The sequence below is a fragment of the Pseudophryne corroboree genome, chromosome 3 (assembly GCF_028390025.1).
Source record: "Pseudophryne corroboree isolate aPseCor3 chromosome 3, aPseCor3.hap2, whole genome shotgun sequence".
NCBI lineage: Eukaryota > Metazoa > Chordata > Amphibia > Anura > Myobatrachidae > Pseudophryne > Pseudophryne corroboree.
The window spans coordinates 78,091,659-78,119,535 of record NC_086446.1 but is presented as its reverse complement, the minus strand read 5'-3'; the positions used below and the strand labels follow the sequence as shown (position 1 = coordinate 78,119,535).

Here is a 27,877-nt window from a genome sequence, read left to right as displayed (position 1 = left end):
CAGAAGCACTGTTTGTCCTGTATGCAGCCAACAAGGTTGGCGGCCCTGCTTCAAAGCAGACTATTGCTCGCTGGATCTGTAACACGATTCAGCAGGCGCATTCTACGGCTGTATTGCCGTTACCGAAATCGGTTAAGGCCCATTCCACTAGGAAGGTGGGCTCGTCTTGGGCAGGTGGGCTCGTCTTGGGCGGCTGCCCGAGGGGTCTCGGCACTACAGCTGTGCCGAGCTGCTACTTGGTCAGGATCAAACACCTTTGCAAAGTTCTATAAGTTTGATACCCTGGCTGAGGAGGACCTCCTGTTTGCTCAATCGGTGCTGCAGAGTCATCCGCACTCTCCCGCCCGTTTGGGAGCTTTGGTATAATCCCCATGGTCCTTACGGAGTCCCAGCATCCTCTAGGACGTTAGAGAAAATAAGATTTTGAACCTACCGGTAAATCTTTATCTCGTAGTCCGTAGAGGATGCTGGACGCCCGTCCCTAGTGCGGACTACTTCTGCAAGACTTGTATATAGTTATTGCTTACATAAGGGTTATGTTATAGTTTCATCGGTTTTGGACCGATGATATGTTGTTGTTTTTTCATACTGTTAACTAGATAGTATATCACAAGTTATACGGTGTGATTGGTGTGGCTGGTATGAATCTTGCCCTTGGATTAACAAAAATCCTTTCCTCGTACTGTCCGTCTCCTCTGGGCAGTTTCTCTAACTAAGGACTGGAGGAGGGGCATAGAGGGAGGAGCCAGTGCACACCCAGATCCAAAGTCTTTCTTAAAGTGCCCATGTCTCCTGCGGAGCCCGTCTATCCCCATGGTCCTTACGGAGTCCCAGCATCCTCTACGGACTACGAGAAAAAGATTTACCGGTAGGTTTAAAATCTTATTTTCTCTTAGTCCGTAGAGGATGCTGGGCGCCCGTCCCAGTGCGGACTATTTTCTGCAAGACTTGTATATAGTTTTTGCTTACATAAGGGTTATGTTGCAGTTTAGATCAGTCTCTGGCTGATGCTGTTTTTGTTCATACTGTTAACTGGTTTCGTATATTCCATGTTGTACGGTGTGGATGGTGTGGGCTGGTATGTATCTTGTATTAACAAAAATCCTTTCCTCATATTGTCCATCTCCTCTGGGCACAGTTCTTTAACTGAGGTCTGGAGGAGGGGCATAGAGGGAGGAGCCAGTTCACACCCATCTAAAGTCTTGGAGTGCCCATGTCTCCTGCGAAGCCCGTCTATACCCCATGGTCCATACAGAGTCCCCAGCATCCTCTACGGACTAGGAGAAAAAGATTTACCGGTAGGTTTAAAATCTTTTCTCTAACGTCCTAAGTGGATGCTGGGGACTCCGTAAGGACCATGGGGAATAGCGGCTCCGCAGGAGACTGGGCACATCTAAAGAAAGCTTTAGGACTATCTGGTGTGTACTGGCTCCTCCCCCTATGACCCTCCTCCAAGCCTCAGTTAGATCTCTGTGCCCGAACGAGAAGGGTGCACACTAGGGGCTCTCCTGAGCTTCTTAGTGAAAGTTTTAGTTTAGGTTTTTTATTTTCAGTAAGACCTGCTGGCAACAGGCTCACTGCATCGAGGGACTAAGGGGAGAAGAAGCGAACTCACCTGCGTGCAGAGTGGATTGGGCTTCTTAGGCTACTGGACATTAGCTCCAGAGGGACGATCACAGGCCCAGCCATGGATGGGTCCCAGAGCCGCGCCGCCGGCCCCCTTACAGAGCCAGAAGACAGAAGAGGTCCGGAAAATCGGCGGCAGAAGACATCCTGTCTTCACCAAGGTAGCGCACAGCACTGCAGCTGTGCGCCATTGCTCCTCAGCACACTTCACACTTCGGTCACTGAGGGTGCAGGGCGCTAGGGGGGGGCGCCCTGAGCAGCAATAAAAACACCTTGGCTGGCGAAAATGCATCACATATAGCCCCCAGGGCTATATGGATGAATTTTAACCCCTGCCAGAATCCATAAAAAAGCAGGAGAAAAGTCCGCGAAAAAGGGGCGGAGCCTATCTCCTCAGCACACTGGCGCCATTTTCCCTCACAGCTCAGTTGGAGGGAAGCTCCCCTGGCTCTCCCCTGCAGTCACTACACTACAGAAAGGGTTAAAAAAGAGAGGGGGGCACTAATTAGGCGCAGTATTAACAATACAGCAGCTATAAGGGGAAAAACACTTATATAAGGTTATCCCTGTATATATATAGCGCTTTGGTGTGTGCTGGCAAACTCTCCCTCTGTCTCCCCAAAGGGCTAGTGGGGTCCTGTCCTCTATCAGAGCATTCACTGTGTGTGTGCTGTATGTCGGTACGTTTGTGTCGACATGTATGAGGAGAAAAATGATGTGGAGACGGAGCAGATTGCCTGTAATAGTGATGTCACCCCCTAGGGGGTCGACACCTGAGTGGATGAACTGTTGGAAGGAATTACGTGACAGTGTCAGCTCTGTATAAAAGACAGTGGTTGACATGAGACAGCCGGCTACTCAGCTTGTGCCTGTCCAGACGTCTCATAGGCCGTCAGGGGCTCTAAAGCACCCGTTACCTCAGATGGCAGATATAGACGCCGACACGGATACTGACTCCAGTGTCGACGGTGAAGAGACAAATGTGACTTCCAGTAGGGCCACACGTTACATGATTGAGGCAATGAAAAATGTTTTACACATTTCTGATAATACGAGTACCACCAAAAAGGGGTATTATGTTCGGTGAGGAAAAACTACCTGTAGTTTTCCTGAATCTGAGAAATTAAATGAGGTGTGTGATGATGCGTGGTTTTCCCCCGATAACAACTGATAATTTCTAAAATGTTATTGGCATTATATCCTTTCCCGCCAGAGGTTAGGGTGCGTTGGGAAACACCCCCTAGGGTGGATAAAGCGCTCACACGCTTGTAAGGGCTCTACCCTCTCCTGAGATGGCCGCCCTTAAGGATCCTGCTGATAGAAAGCAGGAGGGTATCCTAAAATGTATTTACACACATACTGGTGTTATACTGCGACCAGCAATCGCCTCAGCCTGGATGTGCAGTGCTGGGTTGGCGTGGTCGGATTCCCTGACTGAAAATATTGATACCCTAGATAGGGACAGTATATTTTTGCCTATAGAGCATTTAAAAGATGCATTTCTATATATGCGTGATGCACAGCGGAATATTTGCCGACTGGCATCAAGTCTAAGTGCGTTGTCCATTTCTACCAGTAGAGGGTTATGGACACGTCAGTGGTCAGGTGATGCGTATTCCAAACGGCATTTGGAAGTATTGCCTTAATAAGGGGAGGAGTTATTTGGGGTCGGTCTTTCAGACCTGGTGGCCACGGCAACAGCTGGGAAATCCACGTTTGTACCCCAGGTCGCCTCTCAACATGAGAAGACGCCGTATTATCAGGCGCAGTCTTTTCGTGGACAAGCGGGCAAAATGTTCCTCATTTCTGCCCCGTGACAGAGGGAGAGGAAAAAGGCTGCAGAAATCAGCCAGTTCCCAGGAACAGAAACCCTCTCCCGCCTCTGCCAAGCCCTCAGTATGACGCTGGGGCTTTACAAGCAGAATCAGGCACGGTGGGGGGCCCGTCTCAATGAATTTCAGCGCGCAGTGGGCTCACTCGCAAGTAGACCCCTGGATCCTTCAGGTGATATCTCAGGGGTACAAATTAGAATTCGAGACGTCTCCCCCTCGCCGTTTTCCTAAAGTCGGCTTTACCGATGTCTCCTTCTGACAGGGAGACAGTTTTGGAAGCCATTCACAAGCTGTATTCCCAGCAGGTGATAATCAAGGTACCCCTCCTGCAACAGGGAACGGGGTATTATTCCACACTGTTGTGGTACCGAAGCCGGACGGCTCGGTGAGACCGATTCTAAATCTAAAATCTTTGAACACTTACATACAGAGGTTCAAATTCAAGATTGAGTCACTCAGAGCAGTGATTGCGAACCTGGAAGAAGGGGACTACATGATGTCTCGGGACATCAAGGATGCTTACCTTCATGTCAAAATTTACCCTTCTCACCAAGGGTACCTCAGGTTTATGGTACAGAACTGTCACTATCAGTTCAGACGCTGCCGTATGGATGGTCCACGGCACCCCGGGTCTTTACCAAGGTAATGGCCGAAATGATGATATTCCTTCGAAGGAAGGGAATTTTAGTTATCCCTTACTTGGACGATTCCCTGATAAGGGTAAGATCCAGGGAACAGTTGGAGGTCGGTGTAGCACTATCTCAGGTAGTGTTGCGGCAGCACGATTGGATTCTCAATATTCCAAAATCGCAGCTGGTTCCGACGACTTGTCTTCTGTTCCTAGGGATGATCCTGGACACAGTCCAGAAAAAGGTGTTTCTCCCGGAGGGGAAAGACAGGGAGTTATCCGAGCTAGTCAGGAACCTCCTAAAACCGAGCCAAGTCTCAGTGCATCAATGCACAAGGGTTCTGGGTAAAATGGTGGCTTCCTACGAAGCAATCCCATTCTGCAGATTCCACGCAAGAACTTTCCAGTGGGACCTGCTGGACAAATGGTCCGGGTCGCATCTTCAGATGCATCAGCGGATAACCCTGTCACCAAGGACAAGGGTGTCCCTCATGTGGTGGTTGCAGAGTGCTCATCTTCTAGAGGGCCGCAGATTTGGCATTCAGGACTGGGTCCTGGTGACCACGGATGCCAGCCTGCGAGGCTGGGGAGCAGTCACACAGGGAAGGAATATCCAGGGCTTATGGTCAAGCCTGGAGACATTACTTCACATAAATATCCTGAAGCTAAGGACCATTTACAATGCTCTAAGCTTAGCAAGACCTCTGCTTCAAGGTCAGCCGGTGTTGATCCAGTCGGACAACATCACGGCAGTCACCCACGTAAACAGACAGGGTGGCACAAGAAGCAGGAGGGCAATGGCAGAAGCTGCAAGGACTCTTCGCTGGGCGGAAAATCATGTGATAGCACTGTCAGCAGTTTTCATTCCGGGAGTGGACAACTGGGAAGCAGACTTCCTCAGCACGACCTCCACCCGGGAGAGTGGGGACTTCACCCAGAAGTCTTCCACATGATTATAAACCGTTGGGAAAAACTCGACAGGTATTGCGCCAGGTCAAGGGACCCTCAGGCAATAGCTGTAGACGCTCTGGTAACACCGTGGGTGTACCAGTCAGTGTATGTGTTCCCTCCTCTGCCTCTCATACCCAAGGTACTGAGATTGATAAGATGGAGAGGAGTAAGCACTATATTCGTGGCTCCAGATTGGCCAAGAAGGACTTGGTAACCGGAACTTCAAGAGATGCTCACGGAGGATCCTTGGCCTCTACCTCTAAGAAGGGACCTGCTCCAACAAGGACCCTGTCTGTTCCAAGACTTACCGCGGCTGCGTTTGACGGCATGGCGGTTGAACGCCGGATCCTGAAGGAAAAAAGGCATTCCGGATGAAGTCATCCCTATCCTGATCAAAGCCAGGAAGGATGTAACCGCAAAACATTATCACCGCATTTGGCGAAAATATGTTGCGTGGTGCGAGGCCAGTAAGGCCCGACGGAGGAAATTCAACTGGGTCGATTCCTACATTTCCTGCAAACAGGAGTGTCTATGGGCCTGAAATTGGGGTCCATTAAGGTTCAAATTTCGGCCCTGTCAATTTTCTTCCAAAAAGAACTAGCTTCAGTCCCTGAAGTTCAGACGTTTGTAAAAGGGGTACTGCATATACAGCCTCCTTTTGTGCCTCCAGTGGCACTTTGGGATCTCAATGTAGTTTTTTGGGTTCCAAAAGTCACATTGGTTTGAACCACTTAAATCTGTGGAGTTAAAATATCTCACATGTAAAGTGGTCATGCTGTTGGCCCTGGCCTGGGCCAGGCGCGTGTCAGAATTGGCGGCTTTATCCTGTAAAAGCCCTTATCTGATTTTCCATTCGGACAGGGCGGAATTGAGGACTCGTCCTCAGTTTCTCCCTAAGGTGGTTTCAGCGTTTCACCTGAACCAACCTATTGTGGTGCCTGCGGCTACTAGGGACTTGGAGGACTCCAAGTTGCTAGACGTTGTCAGGGCCCTGAAAATATATGTTTCCAGGACGGCTGGAGTCAGAAAATCTGACTCGCTGTTTATCCTGTATGCACCCAACAAGCTGGGTGCTCCTGCTTCTAAGCAGACTATTGCTCGTTGGATTTGTAGTACAATTCAGCTTGCACATTCTGTGGCAGGCCTGCCACAGCCAAAAATCTGTAAATGCCCACTCCACAAGGAAGGTGGGCTCATCTTGGGCGGCTGCCCGAGGGGTCTCGGCTTTACAACTTTGCCGAGCAGCTACTTGGTCAGGAGCAAATACGTTTGTAAAATTCTACAAAATTGATACCCTGGCTGAGGAGGACCTGGAGTTCTCTCAATTGGTGCTGCAGAGTCATCCGCACTCTCCCGCCCGTTTGGGAGCTTTGGTATAATCCCCATGGTCCTTACGGAGTCCCCAGCATCCACTTAGGACGTTAGAGAAAATAAGAATTTACTTACCGATAATTCTATTTCTCGTAGTCCGTAGTGGATGCTGGGCGCCCATCCCAAGTGCGGATTGTCTGCAATACTGGTACATAGTTATTGTTACCAAAAAATCGGGTTATTGCTGTAGTGAGCCATCTTTTCTAGAGGCTCCTCTGTTATCATGCTGTTAACTGGGTTCAGATCACAAGTTGTACAGTGTGATTGGTGTGGCTGGTATGAGTCTTACCCGGGATTCAAAATCCTTCCTTATTGTGTACGCTCGTCCGGGCACAGTATCCTAACTGAGGCTTGGAGGAGGGTCATAGGGGGAGGAGCCAGTGCACACCAGATAGTCCTAAAGCTTTCTTTAGATGTGCCCAGTCTCCTGCGGAGCCGCTATTCCCCATGGTCCTTACGGAGTCCCCAGCATCCACTACGGACTACGAGAAATAGAATTATCGGTAAGTAAATTCTTATTATTTTTTCTGAAAGGAGTTCTGCACATCCAGCCTCCCTTTGTGCCGCCTACGGCGACCTGGGATCTTAACGTGGTGTTACAGTTCCTCCAATCGAATTGGTTCGAGCCTCTACCGGAGGTTGAGGTAAAATTTCTCACGTGGAAGGCTGTCACTTTGTTGGCTTTAGCTTCTGCTAGACGTGTGTCGGAGTTGGGGGCTTTGTCTTGTAAGAGCCCCTACTTAATTTTCCATGAAGATAGCGCTGAGCTCCGGACACGTCAGCAGTTCCTTCCGATGGTTATGTCGGCATTTCATATCAATCGACCTATTGTGGTGCCAGTAGCTACTGACTCCTCAATTTCATCTAAGTCCTTGGATGTTGTAAGGGCTCTGAAAATCTATGTGAAGAGGACTGCTCGTCACAGAAAATCAGACTCTCTGTTTGTCCTGTATGATTCGAAGAAACTTGGTTGTCCTGCTTCTAAGCAGACGATCTCTTGCTGGATCAGGTTCACTATCCAGCATGCGTATTCTACGGCAGGATTGCCTTGTGCTACGTCTGTTAAGGCCCACTCTACTCATAAGGTGGGGTCTTCCTGGGCGGCTGCCCGGGGTGTTTCGGCTTTACAGCTTTGCCGAGCGGCTACTTGGTCTGGGTCGAACACGTTTGCAAAGTTCTACAAGTTTGATATTTTGGCCGCTGAGGACCTGAAGTTTGGTCAAGCAGTGTTGCAGGAGCCTCCGCGCTCTCCCTCCCGTTCTGGGAGCTTTGGTACATCCCCATGGTACTAATGTGGACCCCAGCATCCTCTAGGACGTAAGTGAAAATAGGATTTTAATTACCTACCGGTAAATCCTTTTCTCGTAGTCCGTAGAGGATGCTGGGGTCCACATTAGTACCATGGGGAATAGACGGGTCCACTAGGAGCCACTGGCACTTTAAGAGTTTGAGAGTGTGGGCTGGCTCCTCCCTCTATGTCCCTCCTACCAGACTCAGTGTAGAAACTGTGCCCGAGGAGACGGACAACTTCGAGAGAAAGATTTTACACGGATAGTGGTGGGATTCACACCAGCTCACACACAAGGCGAACCAAGCTAACCAGCTTGAAACATCAGCAACGGGCGAACAATGGGGGTCATTCCGACCTGATCGCTCGCTGCAGTTTGTTGCAGCGATCGGGTCGGAACTGTGCATGCGCTGGTGCCGCAGTGCGCTGGCGCATGGCAGCTCTACTGACTTTGCCTCTACCACCTCTGCTGAAAGGTTATTCCACTTGTCCACTACCCTTTTCTGTGAAGTCAATTTTCCTCACATTTTCCCTCAACCAAACTCCTCCAGTCTCAGTGCTTGTCCTCGTGTTCTATTCTCTTCCTTTGAGGAATGTCTCCCTCCTTTACTTTGTTAAAAAGCCTTGATCTATATATGAAAGTCTCTATTATGTCTCTGCTTCATACTATACATGGTAAGATGTTTTAGTATTTCCTGGTAAGTTTTGTGATGTAGGCCATGCACCATTTTAGTTGCCCTTCTTTATATAGTCTCTAATGTATTAATATCCTTCTGGAGATATGGCCTCCAGAACTGGACACAGTATTCTAGGTGAGATGACTTTATCGTTGCTTTGTTACATTGCTTATCAACCTACACGTCGCCTGTCTCCATTTCTGCCGAGGTAAGTTGAATTGACGTTCTGTGGGCGACATCACAGTTCTTGACCACATGAACACTGCTGCGACGACCATTACCGATTGTTAGTACAGTATATGAATTCATTGCTAAACAAAAGTGGCCTATGTATGAAGAGGCACAAAAGTTATATACGTCTGTAATCTTGCGCTACAGTTTAATGCTGCCGTTTAAAATCGATGGGATTCACCCTCCAAAATCCCCACACACATACAGCAAATACAAAAATTATTAAAAACAGGCGCTCTCTAAAGTATTAAAACTTTAAAAATACTGGAAAACCCCTCCAAACTTCTGTCGTTTTCCTCCAGATCGGTGCACAAGTGTTAGCGTGGGGTTGAAAAGACACTTACATAGCAGTTCAACCTCGCGTTCCTTTAAAGGTATCTTTAAACAGGTCTGGATGAAATTGATCCAATCACAAACAGCAGTCACACAGAATGACACTTACGTTTAGTTTCAGTCTCGAATGCACTGAAAGGTATCTTTCAAACGATCCCCATATATAATAGGTAGGAAGCAGCCAAAACCACCGTGCATAAAAACATACACAGGTTTTATTCATACACTGGAACAAACCTAAAAGTTGCAGCAAAAAAGGTCCAATGGAGGATAAATGTTCGTCACAGCATGGATAACTTCAACGCGTTTCAAGGATTCTTTCCTCTTTATCAAGAAGTGCTGTGAGGGTCCTGGCTTTCCTAAATTTATCCTGAGACGTTTTGAATCGCATGACGATCTTGACCAATTCCAGACGAAGTCCAATCTCCACAAGGGTGTATAACACCTGGTGCTCATATACACATGTCTCTGCATTTGCATAATCCAGGCTGAAGTGTGTTCAATCAGTGTGAGCATCACAACAACAGATGTACAGATCAGTATACAGATAAAACACACCTCATATAAAACTCCAATCATATGACCCATGATCACCCGATGTTATAGCGGTAATACAAACTTTACAATAAAAATCAAAGGTAATCCTATATGAAGAATCATACCCGGACTAAATCTGCCCATGTCAGAAAGAATATGATTATACTAGGCTATATGACATACCATAACAATGGTGGCCACACGGACTGAGGAAGTTACCTTAATCAGAAGTGTGAGTTGATTATAACACACTATAATACTCTGGCGTGACCGGCCGGGGAGTAACTGTGTCCGCTACATCGATTGTCCCGATCACGTGACCGGAGTTTAAACTAATCACGTGACTCCACAAACAGAATGAGTGAATGAAACAGACATTGAGCACAACATAGTTACAGTATGAGACCTCACCATCAGGAGGAAAATGTAAGGGCTACCCTACAGAAGGTGAAACTGAACTGACAAAGGGAATAAATGGCAGCACAGTTTTTAAAGAGGCAGCAAAAATAGAAAAATAGTGCTACAACAAAAAGGATGTAACCTAAATACCTGATAAGGAGGTCTCATTTACATATGTTTATTTAGAAGTATAATTTCCACAAGAATACAACAATATCCACATATTCACTAGGTCATGGCTCCAAAGGCAGTGAACATGCGTGCGTGGAGAATGATCTTAAATTCATGTCCATTTTCTGTTGGTCCATATGGAATAATTATAGTGTCCATGGTAGCTCAAAAAATTAGAGTAGATAAGATAAGAAGCAAGAGAGAAAGAAAGGACAAAAAATTTTTTTGTTACTGATGAATATATTTTTTAAACACCAGAACGCATTCTTACTAAAATAAAGAAAAATGAAAATGACCTTATGAGGAAGAAACATAAGAAGTTTAATAGGGATAGGAAGGATTATGAAGATGGCAATATTCATGTACCTAATGATAACTCTAGGAATGGTAATAAACCGATAGGGAAAATAGGAGATACACACACTCGTCCATTACAGGAGAATAGAATGGCATTTACATCCCCCACTCAGGATAGATATCAGACACATGGGGATAGAGGGCGGACCCCGAGCTTTACTCGGGGAAGAAATCCCTCCCCCAAAAGATTCCCCAGACATAATCAGAATTATTATCGAGGGGAAATACATCAGTCCCAATATATCCCAAAATATAGGAGACTGGAAAAATCTCCACTTCCCTACTCTGGTAAATACGGGAGAAATCTTTCTGTTGATGATAGAAAAAGTAATAACTATTCTCACCCACAAAATTCTTATAGGACTGGTAGGGCTAAACATTCTGCCCCCCGTCCTTTTTTGGAGAAACGTCTGGGTCCAACCAGAGACAGATAATAGTGTGTAAAGATAAGAAAAATAGGGGGTGCAGAGCGGGTAGGTATTGTGGATTGTCCAAAAAGAAAAGGCTACGCCTAAAACAAAGGGATATTCAGGTCACTACACCATTAAAGACCCCTACAAACAACGAGTCCAGTAAAACCACGATTTACAATCTAAGTAATTACACTCTATCTAAGGATGAGCAGGAACTCGTGGAAAAGGGACTCAAATTTGCCCCGTCAAGTAATCTTGATAATTTCACTACATATGTGGATTTGCAGCGTTTTATCTGCAAGTTATCGTTAAAACGGTTCTTTGCGGATAATAAGAGTTCTGATATCCCTCAAGAAATACCTAATGATAACCACAAGGTCTTTAAGAAGAAATCCACTTTCTTCCCGAGACATAAGAGGGGCTGTTTCGTGGAGACGTTTGAACGTCTCGTAAAGGAAGATTTGGATAAAACAGACTTTAAGCCCCTTAGGAAACACAATCTAACTAGAAACCAGAGAAAAGCTATTGACACGCTTAAGAACAACAATCAAATAGTTATCAAACCTGCCGATAAATGCGGGGGGGTGGTCGTCTTGAATAGGGACGACTACCATACTGAGATAGCTCGCCAGCTTTTGTATGGTAATACCTATAAGAAATTAAAAGGGGATCCATCTAATTCTATTCAAAATAAATTTTAGTGTGTTTCTGGAATTATATACCACTTTAGGTATTATTGACATTGACATACACAATTATTTAAAAATAGAGAATCCGGCGATCCCGGTATTATATGTTTTACCCAAGGTTCATAAAAGCTTGGACCGACCACCGGGCCGCCCCATTGTGGCGGGCACCGATTCCATTTTGTCTAATTTGTCAGAGTACTTGGATAATAAGATTTAACCTTTTGGTGCATGGTACGAAATCTTATCTTAAAGATACTATATCTGTAATAAAGAAATTGGACACGATTGAGTGGAAATCCAATTATATTCTAGTTACTGCAGACGTCAAATCATTGTACACCATCATTTCACATGATCAGGGTGCAGAAGCTTTACAATTTCATTTAATGCAAACCAAAATGCAACCGTTAGAGGTTCAATTTATTATGGAAGGTCTGGCACTCATACTTGGTAATAATTTTTTCTGGTACGAAGGGAGTTTTTACTTGCAATTGCTTGGGGCGGCGATGGGCACTAGGTTGGCACCTAGTTATGCTAATTTATTCATGGCCCATTGGGAGGAACAGACCATCTGGTCAGACCACCAATGGGGTGCCAACCTAGTGCTCTGGACCAGGTATATAGACGACGTCCTATTTATATGGGACGGTGGTCGTGAATCTTTGGATTCTTTCTGTCAATATTTAAATTCCAATGATCGGAATATTGAGTTGTCCTACAGTATCAGCGAAACCGAGATTAATTTCTTGGACCTATGTATCTTCACTGATAAAGGGAGATTGTCCACTAGAAACTATTCCAAACCAACAGATTGTAATTCGTTTATTAGTTTTGACAGTAATCATCACTTAAATTGGATTAGGAGCATTCCCAAGAGCCAGTTCAGGTGGCTTAGGAGGAACTGTACCAATGTGGATCTATATGATAGCCATGCTAAAATCATGGAGGATCAGTTCTTGAGGAAAGGGTATGATCCTGCTCTAATTACTGGAGCATCCTCTGAAGTACGGGCATTGGAACGCTCTTTAACCTTGGAGAGTAGTAAAAGAAACCTTTCATCCACTACTAATCAAGGAGTTACGTTTATAACTCAATACAACTCTTAACACAAACAGTTAGAAAATATTATTAAGAAATACTGGTACATCTTATTGAAGGATCCGGTATTGTCAGACATTCTTAATGATAAACCCAGGTTTATTTACCGCAGGGCAGGTAATCTAAAAGATTTACTTGTAAAAAGTGCCCTACCAGTTGTGAAGATGCAGACCAGGATAACATCTAAAGGGTTTTATCGCTGTAATTTCTGTTTAATGTGTAAGAGCTGCAATATTGATAGAAAAATTGTAGAGTATAAATCTAATCAAACGCAAACTGTTTATCCCATAAGAGATTTTATTACCTGTTGCAGTAGGAATGTGATTTATCTGCTGGAGTGTCATTGTGGGCTCCAGTATGTTGGTAGGACAGGCAGAATGTTAAAAGAGAGACTGTCCGAGCATACTAGGAACATAAGAAAGGGGTTGGACTCACACAGTGTCTCCGCTCACTTTAAAGAGAAACCTATCTGTAATTTAAAGGGTTTAAAAAGCTTCTTGGGAATTAAAGTAGTGAAGGGGAACTGGAGCCATGACCTAGTGAATATGTGGATATTGTTGTATTCTTGTGGAAATTATACTTCTAAATAGACATATGTAAATGAGACCTCCTTATCAGGTATTTAGGTTACATCCTTTTTGTTGTAGCACTATTTTTCTATTTTTGCTGCCTCTTTAAAAACTGTGCTGCCATTTATTCCCTTTGTCGGTTCAGTTTCACCTTCTGTAGGGTAGACCTTACATTTTCCCCCTGATGGTGAGGTCTCATACTGTAACTATGTTGTGCTCAATGTCTCTTTCATTCACTCATTCTGTTTGTGGAGTCACGTGATTAGTTTAAACTCCGGTCACGTGATCGGGACAATCGATGTAGCGGACACAGTTACTCCCCGGCCGCTCACGCCAGAGTATTATAGTGTGTTATAATCAACTCACACTTCTGATTAAGGTAACTTCCTCAGTCCGTGTGGCCACCATTGTTATGGTATGTCATATAGCCTAGTATAACCATATTCTTTCTGACATGGGCAGATTTAGTCCGGGTATGATTCTTCATATAGGATTACCTTTGATTTTTCTTGTAAAGTTTGTATTACCGCTATAACATCGGGTGATCATGAGTCATATGATTGGAGTTTTATGATATATATGAGGTGTGTTTTATCTGTATACTGATCTGTACATCTGTTGTTGTGATGCTCACACTGATTGAACACACTTCAGCCTGGATTATGCAAATGCAGAGACATGTGTATATGAGCACCAGGTGTTATACACCCTTGTGGAGATTGGACTTCGTCTGGAATTGGTCAAGATCGTCATGTGATTCAAAACGTCTCAGGATAAATTTAGGAAAGCCAGGACCCTCACAGCACTTCTTGATAAAGAGGAAAGAATCCTTGAAACGCGTTGAAGTTATCCATGCTGTGACGAACATTTATCCTCCATTGGACATTTTTTGCTGCAACTTTTATGTTTGTTCCAGTGTATGAATAAAACCTGTGTATGTTTTTATGCACGGTGGTTTTGGCTGCTTCCTACCTATTATATATGGGGATCGTTTGAAAGATACCTTTCAGTGCATTCGAGACTGAAACTAAACGTAAGTGTCATTCTGTGCGACTGCTGTTTGTGATAGGATCAATTTCATCCAGACCTGTTTAAAGATACCTTTAAAGGAACGCGAGGTTGAACTGCTATGTAAGTGTCTTTTCAACCCCACGCTAACACTTGTGCACCGATCTGGAGGAAAACGACAGAAGTTTGGAGGGGTTTTCCAGTATTTTTAAAGTTTTAATACTTTAGAGAGCGCCTGTTTTTAATCATTTTTGTATTTGCTCTATGTATGAAGAGGGCTCGACTGTGAATTTTTGTATGGGAAATATACAAAATAAAAGTGACATTTTTATTATCAACAGACTTTTATTCAGAAGGAAAAATAATAACAGAAACAACAATTATTAATAATATATATATATATATATATATATATTTTTTTTTTTTACCCATAATGAGGAATCAGCAGAGACAAATATAAACTCTGACTAAGCTAAACAGGTAATTATCCCTATTTAATCCTTCCAGTTGTTGAAAACTAACCCAGAGTGAATGGGGACGCCAGGATGAAATGGGGTTCGGCATTAATTAACAATTCAGATAGAATTATGTATTGCAAATTAGCCAATCTCCTCATGTTTCCTCAATTTCACCTGTAAGCGACCTACCAGTGCATTATACAGTGTTAATTTGTGGCAAACCCAGTCCCTCTGCAGTCCATCAACACGAAGGGATGACTGCACTGGAATAGGGAATTAAGAGCTTTGTGAAACGGTTTGTAGTTTTTGGCGACCGTTCCAGGGCTGCATCATGATGATTTCATATAGTTATAGGAAACTGAGGATCTCTACCTGCTGCACCCTCAATATATGTAGAAAAGAAGTATATGAGATCCTCATTATAGCTGTCTTCATCTGGAAGTGTAACGGCAAGTTTATAAAAAACGCTTCTTACATCTGTAGATTGGGGCAAAGGCTAATGCAGCAAGGAACTTCAGTGTAATGTGTGTGTTCATATTAGTTTCATATGCAGTCTTTAACGCAACGTGTTAGAATTTTCTAATGAGACTTACACAGATGAAAATAACACCCTTTGACCTCTGCATGTGGCTAGGCAATCCTAATTGCATTCATACTATCCTTCTCAAAATGGACTACAACCTTTCGAGGTGCCAGATTGGAATCCATAGCTTCATTATTTCAAACATTGGTCAAGATGCAATAGCGTCCCAGTTTGCCGGAGGTGCAGAATGCCGGACGAACTCAAGATGGTTTTTTAAAGTGGCATTCATTTACTAGGCATGGGTTTGCCTGGAAAATGATTACCCCTTTAAAAAAAAGTCTGAAAACGGTCTGCATCCCGCACCTCCAGTAAATTCGGACGCTATTGCATCTCGCCTATTCTGTTATGGGTGTCCGTGTCCTTTATTCTTTTGTAGTAAAATGTAAATACATGCCAGGTATGATTTACCTTCCTTGGCATGCCACGTGTACAGTTGGTTAACATATTTGGCACTTTATCAAAGGTGCCATCTCCATAGATGTATCTTTGTTCAGTCAGATCATAAGATCTCTATCGCCGAAAACAAGATGTCTGTCTGGATCATCCACACCTGAGTCGTGAAGAAACAATTGACTATACTTTGCACGAATGTTAAATTTATGTTTTTTTAATTAAGCAAATTACCATCTGTTCTGTGATAGAGAAGACTTCTTGGGAGAGAAGATTGTCTGGGCATATAGGCCAACAAATCATTATTTAACCCTGACAACCCATCTCCCATCACACTGTGAGGAGTAGCACTTACTCTATTAGGAGTACATTAATTTCAGTACATTAATTTCAGAGCCCTGAAAAAACACTCTGTGAAACGCGCGTCGGCGGTTCACGCTGCACTAGAGTGGAAATAATGCATGCATGCTAATCATATGTGTATATGTCTGAGTGTGATTGTGATTATTAATGTACTCCTAATATAGAGGGGTGGCGAGTCAAATAGCCAGCAGCAAAAGTAACCAGCTATTTAGAAAATCTATTACTAGAAGAGAGACATAGTGTCTAATATACTCCTTTATAGACTGCATATATAGAGGTGCCCGTGGTGTATTATACAATCCTATAGCAAATACAATATGATAGGGTATGAAACCACGGCTCTCTCCAATTAATTGGCTGAAAGATGCAGATTTTATTTAGTAACCAATTCTATGCATGTGTGGGAAATACATTGTAAGCGGCAATATAATGAATATATGGTAATTAAACAACTGCCCTCTCACAAGTATATTAAGCATCCAGCCACCAGCAGTAACTTATAGTGAACTGAATATAATATCATAAGACACTATCATATAGGAGTAGAAAGCTGGAATTGTTTGTTACTGAATAGGAAACCATTACTGCCCACACATAAAACTCAGTGGCACGCAGCTGCTCTGAATACATTGTAAACAATTGTGTATTAATCAGAGGTGGAAGGGCAGGAGGTTGATACTTACTAACCATCATATGCACCCACTAACCCGCAGACTCTATATAGAAAAATTGCAACAAATCTGTTACTAAAATAACCAAATCTCCAGAGAGAAACAAGTGAGTGGATTATTTTGGAAACAAATTTATGTGTCAACTCCATCACTCTAAGTTAAAGCTGCATACATAGAGCAGTGGATCCCCTCGAATGAATTTCTCATAATAAAGTATCATTCCTCTGCAATAAAAGGGTGTAGTATAAAGTGATACAATCAGTACCTCAGAGAATAACACATTCCCACTAAGTGGATACCATCTAAGTTGAGATTACAAGCTATGATCACTGTAACAAAAGGTGGAATGTACCAACAGTGAGATACAGCATCTCTTCTTTATACTGACAGTGCTGACTACATAGATTGAGAGCACCAGTTGATAATATGGAATCTTAACTGATCACATAGGGTGATATTAAGGAATAATAAATAAACAATAAACTGCTGAAAACTTCAATTATACATATGCACCTTGCAGAGTAAAATCTGTTGATATATGAGATAGGGGTTCACCAGCCAGCAGCTATTAAAATCCTAGAGTAAGTGTATTGACACAGACACATTGAAAATTTCAGAAATGACACAATATCTCACAATATACTGGAGAGTTTGGTAACTGATACAAAACAGAGACAGATTGCAATACGGATATTGATATAAATCTTTATTCACACAATATCAGAAAATACACATAAAATATATAGAGGTCATTGTACCCATTAAGTAAATAGAAGAGCAGTGCATGACACTCAGAGTGCAGCGTGTGTTTTTAATTATTACACTTTGTCTTGTCATTACATGTTGGTTTTAATATTTCACAGTTACAGGTCTTTTAGATAAACTGGAATAAAAGTTATATTTTAGGTAATTGTTTAATTATTTTTGTGCGCCATTTGAGACCAATCCTTTCTTCTTTTTGGTATACAAGTTCTGTAAAGTTGGTAACACTACGGTGTGTGGCAGCACCCCCATAACTAATTCAAATTTATGAAATAGAAAATAATATGGGGTTTGTAGTAGTAAAAAAATAACATACAATACTATACTAGTGCAGTAGCTTCCCCACTCCCCTTTTCCCCAGATTGGCTTCTTGAAAACGCAGGGACTAATTCAGACCTGATCGCTGTTGTGCGAATTTGCAGAGGTTTGCTATTGGTTAGTCGCCGCCTGGAGACAGTGAAAATCCGTCCCGTGCAAGTCTGCATACGCCGGTCAGCTGCAAATCCATTTGGAACTCACTCACCATCTAATTATTTTTCCAGTCTGTGTGTAGGCCAAGGCTTACTCCTACAGGGGGAAAAATCAGGCTGATTGGGGCCAGAGCTGACGTCACACACCCTCCCTGAAAAAGCTTGGGAACGCCTGCGTTTTTCCTGATACTCCCAGAAAACGGGCAGTTAGCACTCCCAAACGGCCGCTTCCTGTCAATCAGCCTGCGTTCGCCTAGCGATCAAAAAAAAGATTCTGGATTTTTTCACAGTTTGGCCTCGCGATCCGTATGCATTCGCAGCCGTTCGATAATCGTCCGCTGTGCAATTTCGCACAACAGCAATCAGATCTGAATTAGGCCCTTAATTGTTTGTTTGCACTATGAAGGAGCCCTGTGTGAGTATATAGCGTCAACAGATCACTCAGACACGGAGTTATCTTCAGAAATCATGAAGGTTTATTTAGCCAGGAGGCTTGTACACAGCACTGCACGTCGAAAAGTAGCAAATGCCAACAAGAACCGCAATGAGTCCAATAATTCGCGTGGCTAGGCATAGACTGCCGACGAGCCAATGTAGGGTGGACCAGGTACAAAGCAATGCGTTACAGCAGCAGCAAGTTCCACAATGAATGGGAGTTAAAGTCCAAAAATTCCACTCCAGTGTATAGATCATAAAGTACCCGAATAGCTTCACCTCTTAAGGCCCCCATACATTAGATCGATTGTATGCACAATTGAACGATTTTGTCGCATAGGATCGATAAATCATTCAAAACCGTGCAGTTTCCACAAACGATAACTTTCCGATGCCCGGTCCCGTGTGTAGTTTGTCGTATCTTCATAACTTACTGCAGCCAAGATTGGTCATTCTCGTTAGCGATTTGGTGCAGATCGTTCATGGTTCTGCACCTGTGATCGATCGCATGATAAATTGTTCAATTTGCGTCATTTGAGAAGGATTTCCACCCTCCATTTTGTGTAGCATCGTTAGGAGATCGGAGTGGCAGCACACGCAACATTGGCAGCAGACAGACAGCATTTCAGGCCCGATTCTACTGTTTTTGGTATGTGTGTACTGCTGGCCACCAATGTTTATCTCACTGAACACCAATCTTGGCTGCCCATAATATGTATTTATTTTAACCCCCTGAACACCAATATTTATCCCACTGAACACCAATGTAGGCCTACCCAAAAGTATATTCTCCTGAACACCAATGTTTGCCCACCAATAGTTTGATCCCTGAACACCAATGAACACCTGTGGTTGCCCACCAAACAGTATGATCCTTGAACACCAATGAACACCTGTGGTTACCCACCACTAAAGTATGATTCCCTGAACACCAATGTTTGCCCACCAATAAAGTATGATCCCTGAACACCAATGAACACCTGTGGTTGCCCACCACTAAAGTATGATTCCCTGAACACCAATGTTTGCCCACCAATAAAGTATGATCCCTGAACACCTGTGGTTGCCCACCACTAAAGTATGATTCCCTGAACACCAATGTTTGCCCACCAATAAAGTATGATCCCTGAACACCAATGAACACCTGTGGTTGCCCACCACTAAAGTATGATTCCCTGAACACCAATGTTTGCCCACCAATAAAGTATGATCCCTGAACACCAATGAACACCTGTGGTTGCCCACCACTAAAGTATGATTCCCTGAACACCAATGTTTGCCCACCAATAAAGTATGATCCCTGAACACCAATGAACACCTGTGGTTGCCCACCACTAAAGTATGATCCCCTGAACACCAATGTTCACACTGAACACCTATGTATGCTCAGTAATGTGTATATTTTCCATTGGCCCCCAAATGCGTATTATATGTTACTGTCCCCAAATGTGAAATATTTGCTTATGTGATGCAAAACGCCACTGACCCCTCCCCCCCTCACAATTTTATTTTAATTTCTATTTTTTTTTGTAGATGTGGTACTAGACAAGTATCGTGAATTTATTCAAGGCTTTATTGAAATGTACAGGGACCGCGAGTGCCTTTGGAGGGTTAAATCCAGGGACTACACCAACAAGTCTTTACGTAACCAGGCTCTGCAAGAGTTGGTTGACCACAGCAGGCCTTATTACGCAGCCGCCTCACTGGAATGGGTGCGGAAAAAAATCCAGAATCTACGCACAGTTTTTCTCAAGGAGCACAAAAAAATACAGAATTCGTGGAGGTCCAGTGCGGGGACCAATGACCTGTACCAGCCCACCCTGTGGTATTATAACCAGCTCCTATTCACCCTTGACCAGGAGCCACAGAGAAGAGGCCTGGTAGTGATGGCCGAGAGAGAGACTGCAGAGGAGGCCGAAGATGTGGGGGAAACATCAGAAACACTATCGGTAAGTAAGAGACACAGTAATTAAATAATTGTGAAATGTGACAGTCCAGATTATTTGATTAATGTTTGTTAGAAATATGAAAAGGTCCCCAATAGTCCCCAATGTGATCAATTCCTCCTGCTGTGGCACTGCACCCACTCCATTAAGAAAAAGGACAGGTACTCCTCCCTGACCTGTTTTGCCCGTGCAGTCCCCGTGAACAGAGCTCCAGGTGCTGCCACAGACGACATTTGTACTACCTCCTCTGGCTGTTCTGGGTCTTTTGGTACAGCTGTGCCTGATGTCCTTTACTGGGTGGTTTTGTGGTGGAGAAAGCTGTGCAGGACAGAGCATGCAGAGGGGATCCGGTCTGAAGATCGACAGTGTCTAGGTCGACAATGTTTAGGTCGACAGTCACTAGGTCGACATGGATGGAAGGTCGACAGGGTTTCTAGGTCGACAGGTCTAAAGGTCGACATGAGTTTTTCAAATTTTTTTTTCTTTTTTTGAATTTTTTCATACTTAACGATCCACGTGGACTACGATTGGAACGGTAAAGTGTGCCGAGCAAAGCGGTAGCGGAGCGAAGGCACCATGCCCGAAGCATGGCGAGCGAAGCGGTGCACTAATTTGGGATCCCGGTCACTCTACGAAGAAAACGACACCAAAAAAAAAAAAATCCTCATGTCGACCTTTAGACCTGTCGACCTAGCACATGTCGACCTAGAAACCCTGTCGACCTGCCATCCATGTCGACCTAGTGACTGTCGACCTATAGTGGTCGACCTAAACATTGTCGACCTAGACACTGTCGATTTGATGAACCACACCCCATGCAGAGATGACCCAGTCAATCTTGTCCACCCTCCGGTTGATGGCAGTGTGGAAGATGTATGATTGGTAAAAAGTAAACTGTTCTGCGCTGTGCATATGTAGATCAGCTCTATTACTGTAATTGGAGTCGATAAATATAAAAAAAAAGTAAAATAAAATAATAAAAAAACAAAACAAAATAATGCATAGATAAGACACACAATAGCCATTATATTGCCCAACAATAAATGTGATAAGCTGTTTTGAGAAAGGTTAAAGTTCAGTCAGCAGGATAGCATATACACAGTCCGTTTTTGGGACCTTGGTCTTAAGGTGCATACACACTGGGAATTTTTGCCCAGTGTGTATGCTGAGCGATGATGATGTGAAACTCGCTGGCCGGAAAATCGCACAGTGCATACACCTGAGAGATTTTCACTCGGCTCAGCGATTTTCATGGGGGTGAACCGCTTTCCTCAGTAGGAGACTGTGGAAAGTGGCTCAGGCTGGTAAAACAGGCAGATGGATGGCGGCGGCCAGCTGAGCTACTTTTGAGCTCAAAATCGCCCAGTGTGTTTTGGGCCTTTACCCTAATCTATAAGTGGCATGCTCCCATAGATGTGATGTTTCTTAGGGGCTCCAGGTCCTGCACACTGGTTGGAAGGCACTGCTCACGTTAGAATGTGGTGGCCGCTGATGACGTTAGACATGACCCCCAGACCAAAGTGCGGCGACCGTGGTGGATAGCGCTGATGCTCTCCCTGCTAGCAGTGTTAACAAGTCCAACGCGTTTCATAGCCGTTGGCTACTGTGTCAAGGATAATTAAAATTGATTTGACATTCTCTTTTTTTAGCTAGCAGGCCTCAAAACTTTATTAGTAAAAATGTAAATCAGTGACAGGAAGTTGTCCTGTCTTCCAAAAAACAATCTTCTTTTTTTTAAATAAAAATCTTTATCTGTGCATGAAAATAATAATAAAACATAATAAGTAAGAAAATAAAAATATAAATTAAAAAAAAATTAAATATACAAAATTAGATAAATGTAGATGGTATGGCGGTAGATAAACAAAATTAAATACAGTGTGGAAGATGCGGGAGCGGTTGCGGAGGATTCCTAAAGCGTTTGCCACAATATGTCATGGCCTGGAAAGCCTGTAAGTGTAGATCCACTTCTCGTTGGTTAGGACCTTTTGCGTATGTGGCTTCATGATGTGCTTGTGTAGTGTGAAGACCTTGTCTGCCACAAACACAAAATTTAGGCCGTGCTTGGTTCCCTCCACAGACGGCAAGTTCAGGGTCTTGGAGGTGAGCCTCTCGAAAAATGGCGTATTTTTGAAGGACCCACCATCTGAAGCATGGCCATTCTTGCCAACATCAAGAAAGATGAACTCATAGTTAGCATTCACCACCGCCATGAGAATGATACTGAAGTACCCCTTATAGTTGTTGTTGTTGTTGTAAGATCCGGTGTTGGCAGGTGGGGTTATCCGGATGTTTCCCATTGATGGCTGCTCCGCAGTTAGGTGAATTCCAATGCCTTTCAGATTCCTCAGTGATGGCTTTCCGCTCTTCCATACACCTAGGGAACTAGAAAAAATGATTACACTGTCTTTTTCTGTTTTTTTTTTTTTTTTTTTAATCAACAGACTCCAACCCCAGACCTGGACATCCCAAACACCCCGGACCTTACTTTTAATTCAGAAAGTGAGGGGGATTCATCTGCGCCACCTCCAACGCCACCTCCCCTCCCCAAGAAACGTTGCAGAAAGACCAGGCACAACCAGGAGCAAGAGGATGTGTTTATGAAGCAGGCTCGGGAAGCCTTGCAGAAACCCCTTGATCATTTTGATTATTTTGGGAGTTACGTGGCCAGTGCACTCAGACCTATGGACATTGAGCAGCAGATCCAATTTGAGCACCTCGTGGGTCAGTTGATACATCAGGGGAGAAGACGCCTCCTTACTTATGACACGTACCTGGCGCGGCTGGCACCCAGCATTAGTGACCTGCACCGATCACACCCTACTGCCCCACCCTTATCCACCTCATCACAACCTGCTCCCCCTCCCACCTACCCGTCCACCTCATCACAGCCTGCCCCCCCACCCACCAACCCTTCCACTATATACTCGGCCGTATTAGAGGAAGAAGAGAGTCCAGATTTTTACACTCTTTGAAGTGTTCCCCAGTTATCAACAAGTTTTATCATTCCCAATAACTATGGTGCTGTATGATATATGGTGCTTCTGTCGCAGATTGAAGTAGGTCAATACACATATGGTGATTATGGTGATTCAGGATGCTGACGGTCAGAATACCGACCACAGAATCCTGATGATCAGAAACTTACCTGCCCCCTAACCCTCCCTTCAAGGTGCCTAGACCTAACCTCCACCCATGCAGAAACTTACCTGCCCCCTAAACCTCCCTTCTAGGTGCCTAAACCTAACCCCCCAACCCACACAGTTTAAAAAGTTTAATAAAACTGTTTTTTTAATTAATTACAACAGTGTGGTGGATTTTTCATACCTCACAATACTAGTACTGCAAGCGGACACAAGAACACATTTTTTTGCGCAGTAAACTGGAATATAAGCGGGAAGTTTCGTAAACAAATGAAACACCGGGTATGTTCGGGTACTTCGCGCCAATCCCAGGTAGATTCATTAAAAACCCTTGTGGCAGTTGAATGCCCTCTATGTAGATTAGAATTTTTATATATAAATTTCTGTATAATAGTATTGTGGCTACTATATATTTTACAAGTGTTCCTTTATAACAGATTTTTATCCCTGATATATGGCAAGTAGGCAACTACACTTGAAAAATCATCCTATGATCTGAAACCTGCTGTGTGCGGATGACATGCCAGCATTGGTGGTGTAGTGTTTAAACCTTTGCCAAATATCCAGAACTTTGGTGTCTACCACCTGTTTGCACTCACCACCTGCCTCAAAAGGTATGAACAAGCGGAACCATTATCCAATTATATATTTTTATACAATTGACCTATGTATGTCTGTATACTTGGTGTATGTTTTAATAAATGTGTTATAATAAGATTTTACTCACCGGTAAATCTATTTCTCGTAGTCCGTAGTGGATGCTGGGACTCCGTAAGGACCATGGGGAATAGCGGCTCCGCAGGAGACTGGGCACAACTAAAGAAAGCTTTAGGACAACCTGGTGTGCACTGGCTCCTCCCTCTATGACCCTCCTCCAGACCTCAGTTAGGATACTGTGCCCGGAAGAGCTGACACAATAAGGAAGGATTTTGAATCCCGGGTAAGACTCATACCAGCCACACCAATCACACCGTATAACTCGTGATACTATACCCAGTTAACAGTATGAAATATAACTGAGCCTCTCAACGGATGGCTCAACAATAACCCTTTAGTTAACAATAACTATATACAAGTATTGCAGACAATCCGCACTTGGGATGGGCGCCCAGCATCCACTACGGACTACGAGAAATAGATTTACCGGTGAGTAAAATCTTATTTTCTCTGACGTCCTAAGTGGATGCTGGGACTCCGTAAGAACCATGGGGATTATACCAAAGCTCCCAAACGGGCGGGAGAGTGCGGATGACTCTGCAGCACCGAATGAGCAAACTCTAGATCCTCCTCAGCCAGGGTATAAAACTTGTAAAATTTAGCAAATGTGTTTGACCTCGACCAAGTAGCTGCTCGGCAAAGTTGTAAAGCCGAGACCCCTCGGGCAGCCTCCCAAGAAGGGCCCACCTTCCTCGTGGAATGGGCTTTCACTGATCTAGGATGCGGCAGTCCAGCCGCAGAATGTGCAAGCTGAATCGTACTACAAATCCAGCGAGTAATAGTCTGCTTTGAAGCAGGAGCACCCAGCTTGTTGGGTGCATACAGGATAAATAGCGAGTCAGTTTTCCTGACACTAGCTGTCCTGGAAACATAATTTTTCAGGGCCCTGACTACGTCCAACAACTTGGAATCCTCCAAGTCCTTAGTAGCCGCAGGCACTACAATAGGTTGGTTCAAATGAAAAACTGATACCACCTTAGGGAGAAACTGGGGACGAGTCCTCCATTCTGCCCTATCCATATGGAAAATCAGATAAGGGCTTTTATATGACAAAGCCGCCAATTCTGACACACGCCTGGCCGAAGCCAAGGCCAACAGCATGACCACTTTCCACGTGAGATATTTCAAATCCACGGTTTTTAGTGGCTCAAACCAATGTGACTTTAGGAAATCCAACACCACGTTGTGATCCCAAGGTGCCACTGGAGGCACAAAAGGGGGCTGAATATGCAGCACTCCCTAAACAAATGTCTGAACCTCAGGCAGTGAAGCCAGTTCTTTCTGGAAGAAAATCGACAGAGCCGAAATCTGGACCTTAATGGAACCCAATTTTAAGCCCATAGTCACCCCTGACTGTAGGAAGTGCAGAAAACGGCCCAACTGAAATTCCTCCGTTGGGCCTTCCTGGCCTCACACCACGCAACATATTTTCGCCATATGCGGTGATAATGGTTTGCGGTCACTTCTTTCCTAGCTTTAATCAGCGTAGGGATGACTTCCTCCGGAATGCCCTTTTCCTTCAGGATCCGGCGTTCAACCGCCATGCCGTCAAACGCAGCCGCGGTAAGTCTTGGAACAGACAGGGCCCCTGCTGCAGCAGGTCCTGTCTGAGCGGCAGAGGCCATGGGTCCTCTGAGATCATTTTTTGAAGTTCTGGGTACCAAGCTCTACTTGGCCAATCCGGAACCACGAGTATAGTTCTTACTCCTCTCCTTCTTATTATTCTCAGTACCTTGGGTATGAGAGGCAGAGGAGGGAACACATACACCGACTGGTACCCCCACGGTGTTACCAGAGCGTCCACAGCTATCGCCTGAGGGTCCCTTGACCTGGCGCAATATCTTTTTAGCTTTTTGTTGAGGCGTGACGCCATCATGTCCACCTGTGGCCTTTCCCAATGGTGTACAATCATTTGGAAGACTTCTGGATGAAGTCCCCACTCTCCCGGGTGGAGGTCGTGCCTGCTGAGAAAGTCTGCTTCCCAGTTGTCCACTCCGGGAATGAACACTGCTGACAGTGCTAACACATGATTTTCCGCCCATCGGAAAATCCTTGTGGCTTCTGCCATCGCCATCCTGCTTCTTGTGCTGACCTGTTGGTTTACATGGGCGACCGCCGTGATGTTGTCTGACTGGATCAGCACCGGCTGGTGTTGAAGCAGGGGTCTAGCCTGACTTAGGGCATTGTGAATGGCCCTTAGTTCCAGAATATTTATGTGTAGGGAAGTCCCCTGACTCGACCATAGTCCTTGGAAGTTTCTTCCCTGTGTGACTGCCCCCCAGCCTCGAAGGCTGGCATCCGTGGTCACCAGGACCCAGTCCTGTATGCCGAATCTGCAGCCCTCTAGAAGATGAGCACTCTGCAGCCACCACAACAGCGACACCCTGGCCCTTGGAAACAGGGTTATCAGCCGATGCATCTGAAGATGCGACCCGGACCACTTGTCCAACAGATCCCACTGAAAGATCCTTGCATGGAACCTGCCGAATGGAATTTCTTCGTAAGAAGCTACCATATTTCCCAGGACTCGCGTGCATTGATGCACCGACACCTGTATTTGTTTTTGGAGGTCTCTAACTAGAGATGATAACTCCTTGGCCTTCTCCTCCGGGAGAAACACTTTATCCTGTTCTGTGTCCAGAACCATACCCAGGAACAGTAGACGCGTCGTAGGAACCAGCTGCGACTTTGGAATATTCAGAATCCAGCCGTGCTGTTGTAGCACTTCACGAGATAGTGCTACTCCGACCAACAACTGCTCCCTGGACCTCGCCTTTATAAGGAGATCGTCCAAGTACGGGATAATTATAACTCCCTTTTTTCGAAGGAGTATCATCATTTCGGCCATTACCTTGGTAAATATCCTCGGTGCCGGGGACAGACCAACGGCAACGTCTGGAATTGGTAATGACAGTCCTGTACCACAATTTTGAGGTACTCCTGGTGAGGAGGGTAAATGGGGACATGCAGGTAAGCATCCTCGATGTCCAGTGATACCATGTAACCCCCTTCGTCCAGGCTTGCAATAACCGCCCTGAGCGATTCCATTTTGAACTTAAACCTTCGTATATAAGTGTTCAAGGATTTCAATTTTAGAATGGGTCTCACCGAACCGTCTGGTTTCGGTACCACAACCATTGTGGAATAGTAACCCCGGCCTTTTGAAGGAGGGGTACCTTGATTATCACCTGCTGGAGTATAGCTTGTGAATTGCCGCCAGTACTACCTCCCCTCGAGGGCAGCAGGCAAGGCTGATTTGAGGTAACGGCGAGGGGGAGTCGCCTCGAACTCCAGCTTGTATCCCAGTGATACTACTTGCAGAACCCAGGGATCCACTTGTGAGCGAGCCCACTGGTCGCTGAAGTTCCCGAGACGCGCCCCCACCGCACCTGGCTCCACCTGTGGAGCCCCAGCGTCATGCGGTGGACTCAGAGGAAGCGGGGGAAGAGTTTTGATCCTGGGAACTGGCTGTCTGGTGCAGCTTTTTCCCTCTTCCCTTGTCTCTGTGCAGAAAGGAAGCGCCTTTGACCCGCTTGCTTTTCTGAAGCCGAAAGGACTGTACCTGATAATACGGTGCTTTCTTAGGCTGTGAGGAAACCTGAGGTAAAAAAATTTCTTTCCCAGCTGTTGCTGTGGATACGAGGTCCCAGAGACCATCCCCAAACAATTCCTCACCCTTATAAGGCAGATTCTTCATGTGCCTTCTAAAGGCAGCATCGCCTGTCCACTACCGGGTCCCTAATACCCTCCTGGCAGAATGG

General features: G+C 44.7%; 1 protein-coding gene and 1 pseudogene across 3 annotated transcripts in view; one reads left to right on the top strand and one right to left on the bottom strand.

The window, feature by feature from the left end:
* LOC135057182 (oocyte zinc finger protein XlCOF7.1-like) overlaps window positions 1–27,877 on the bottom strand; it is a 156,130-nt pseudogene that overhangs the window by 63,968 nt on the left and 64,285 nt on the right.
* The window catches only part of LOC135054802 (uncharacterized), a 79,339-nt gene that overhangs the window by 23,888 nt on the left and 27,574 nt on the right, over window positions 1–27,877 (top strand). For 2 of the 3 annotated variants that reach the window (XM_063958148.1, XM_063958149.1), the window contains exons 7-8: window positions 19,844–20,259; window positions 22,701–23,555. In XM_063958148.1, the coding sequence (XP_063814218.1) occupies window positions 19,844–20,259; window positions 22,701–23,231 (947 nt within the window). In that variant the 3' untranslated portion in view covers window positions 23,232–23,555. Of the gene's footprint in view, window positions 1–19,843; window positions 20,260–22,700; window positions 23,556–27,877 lie in introns of those variants that run through there. The other variant, XM_063958150.1, reaches the window with a different exon arrangement.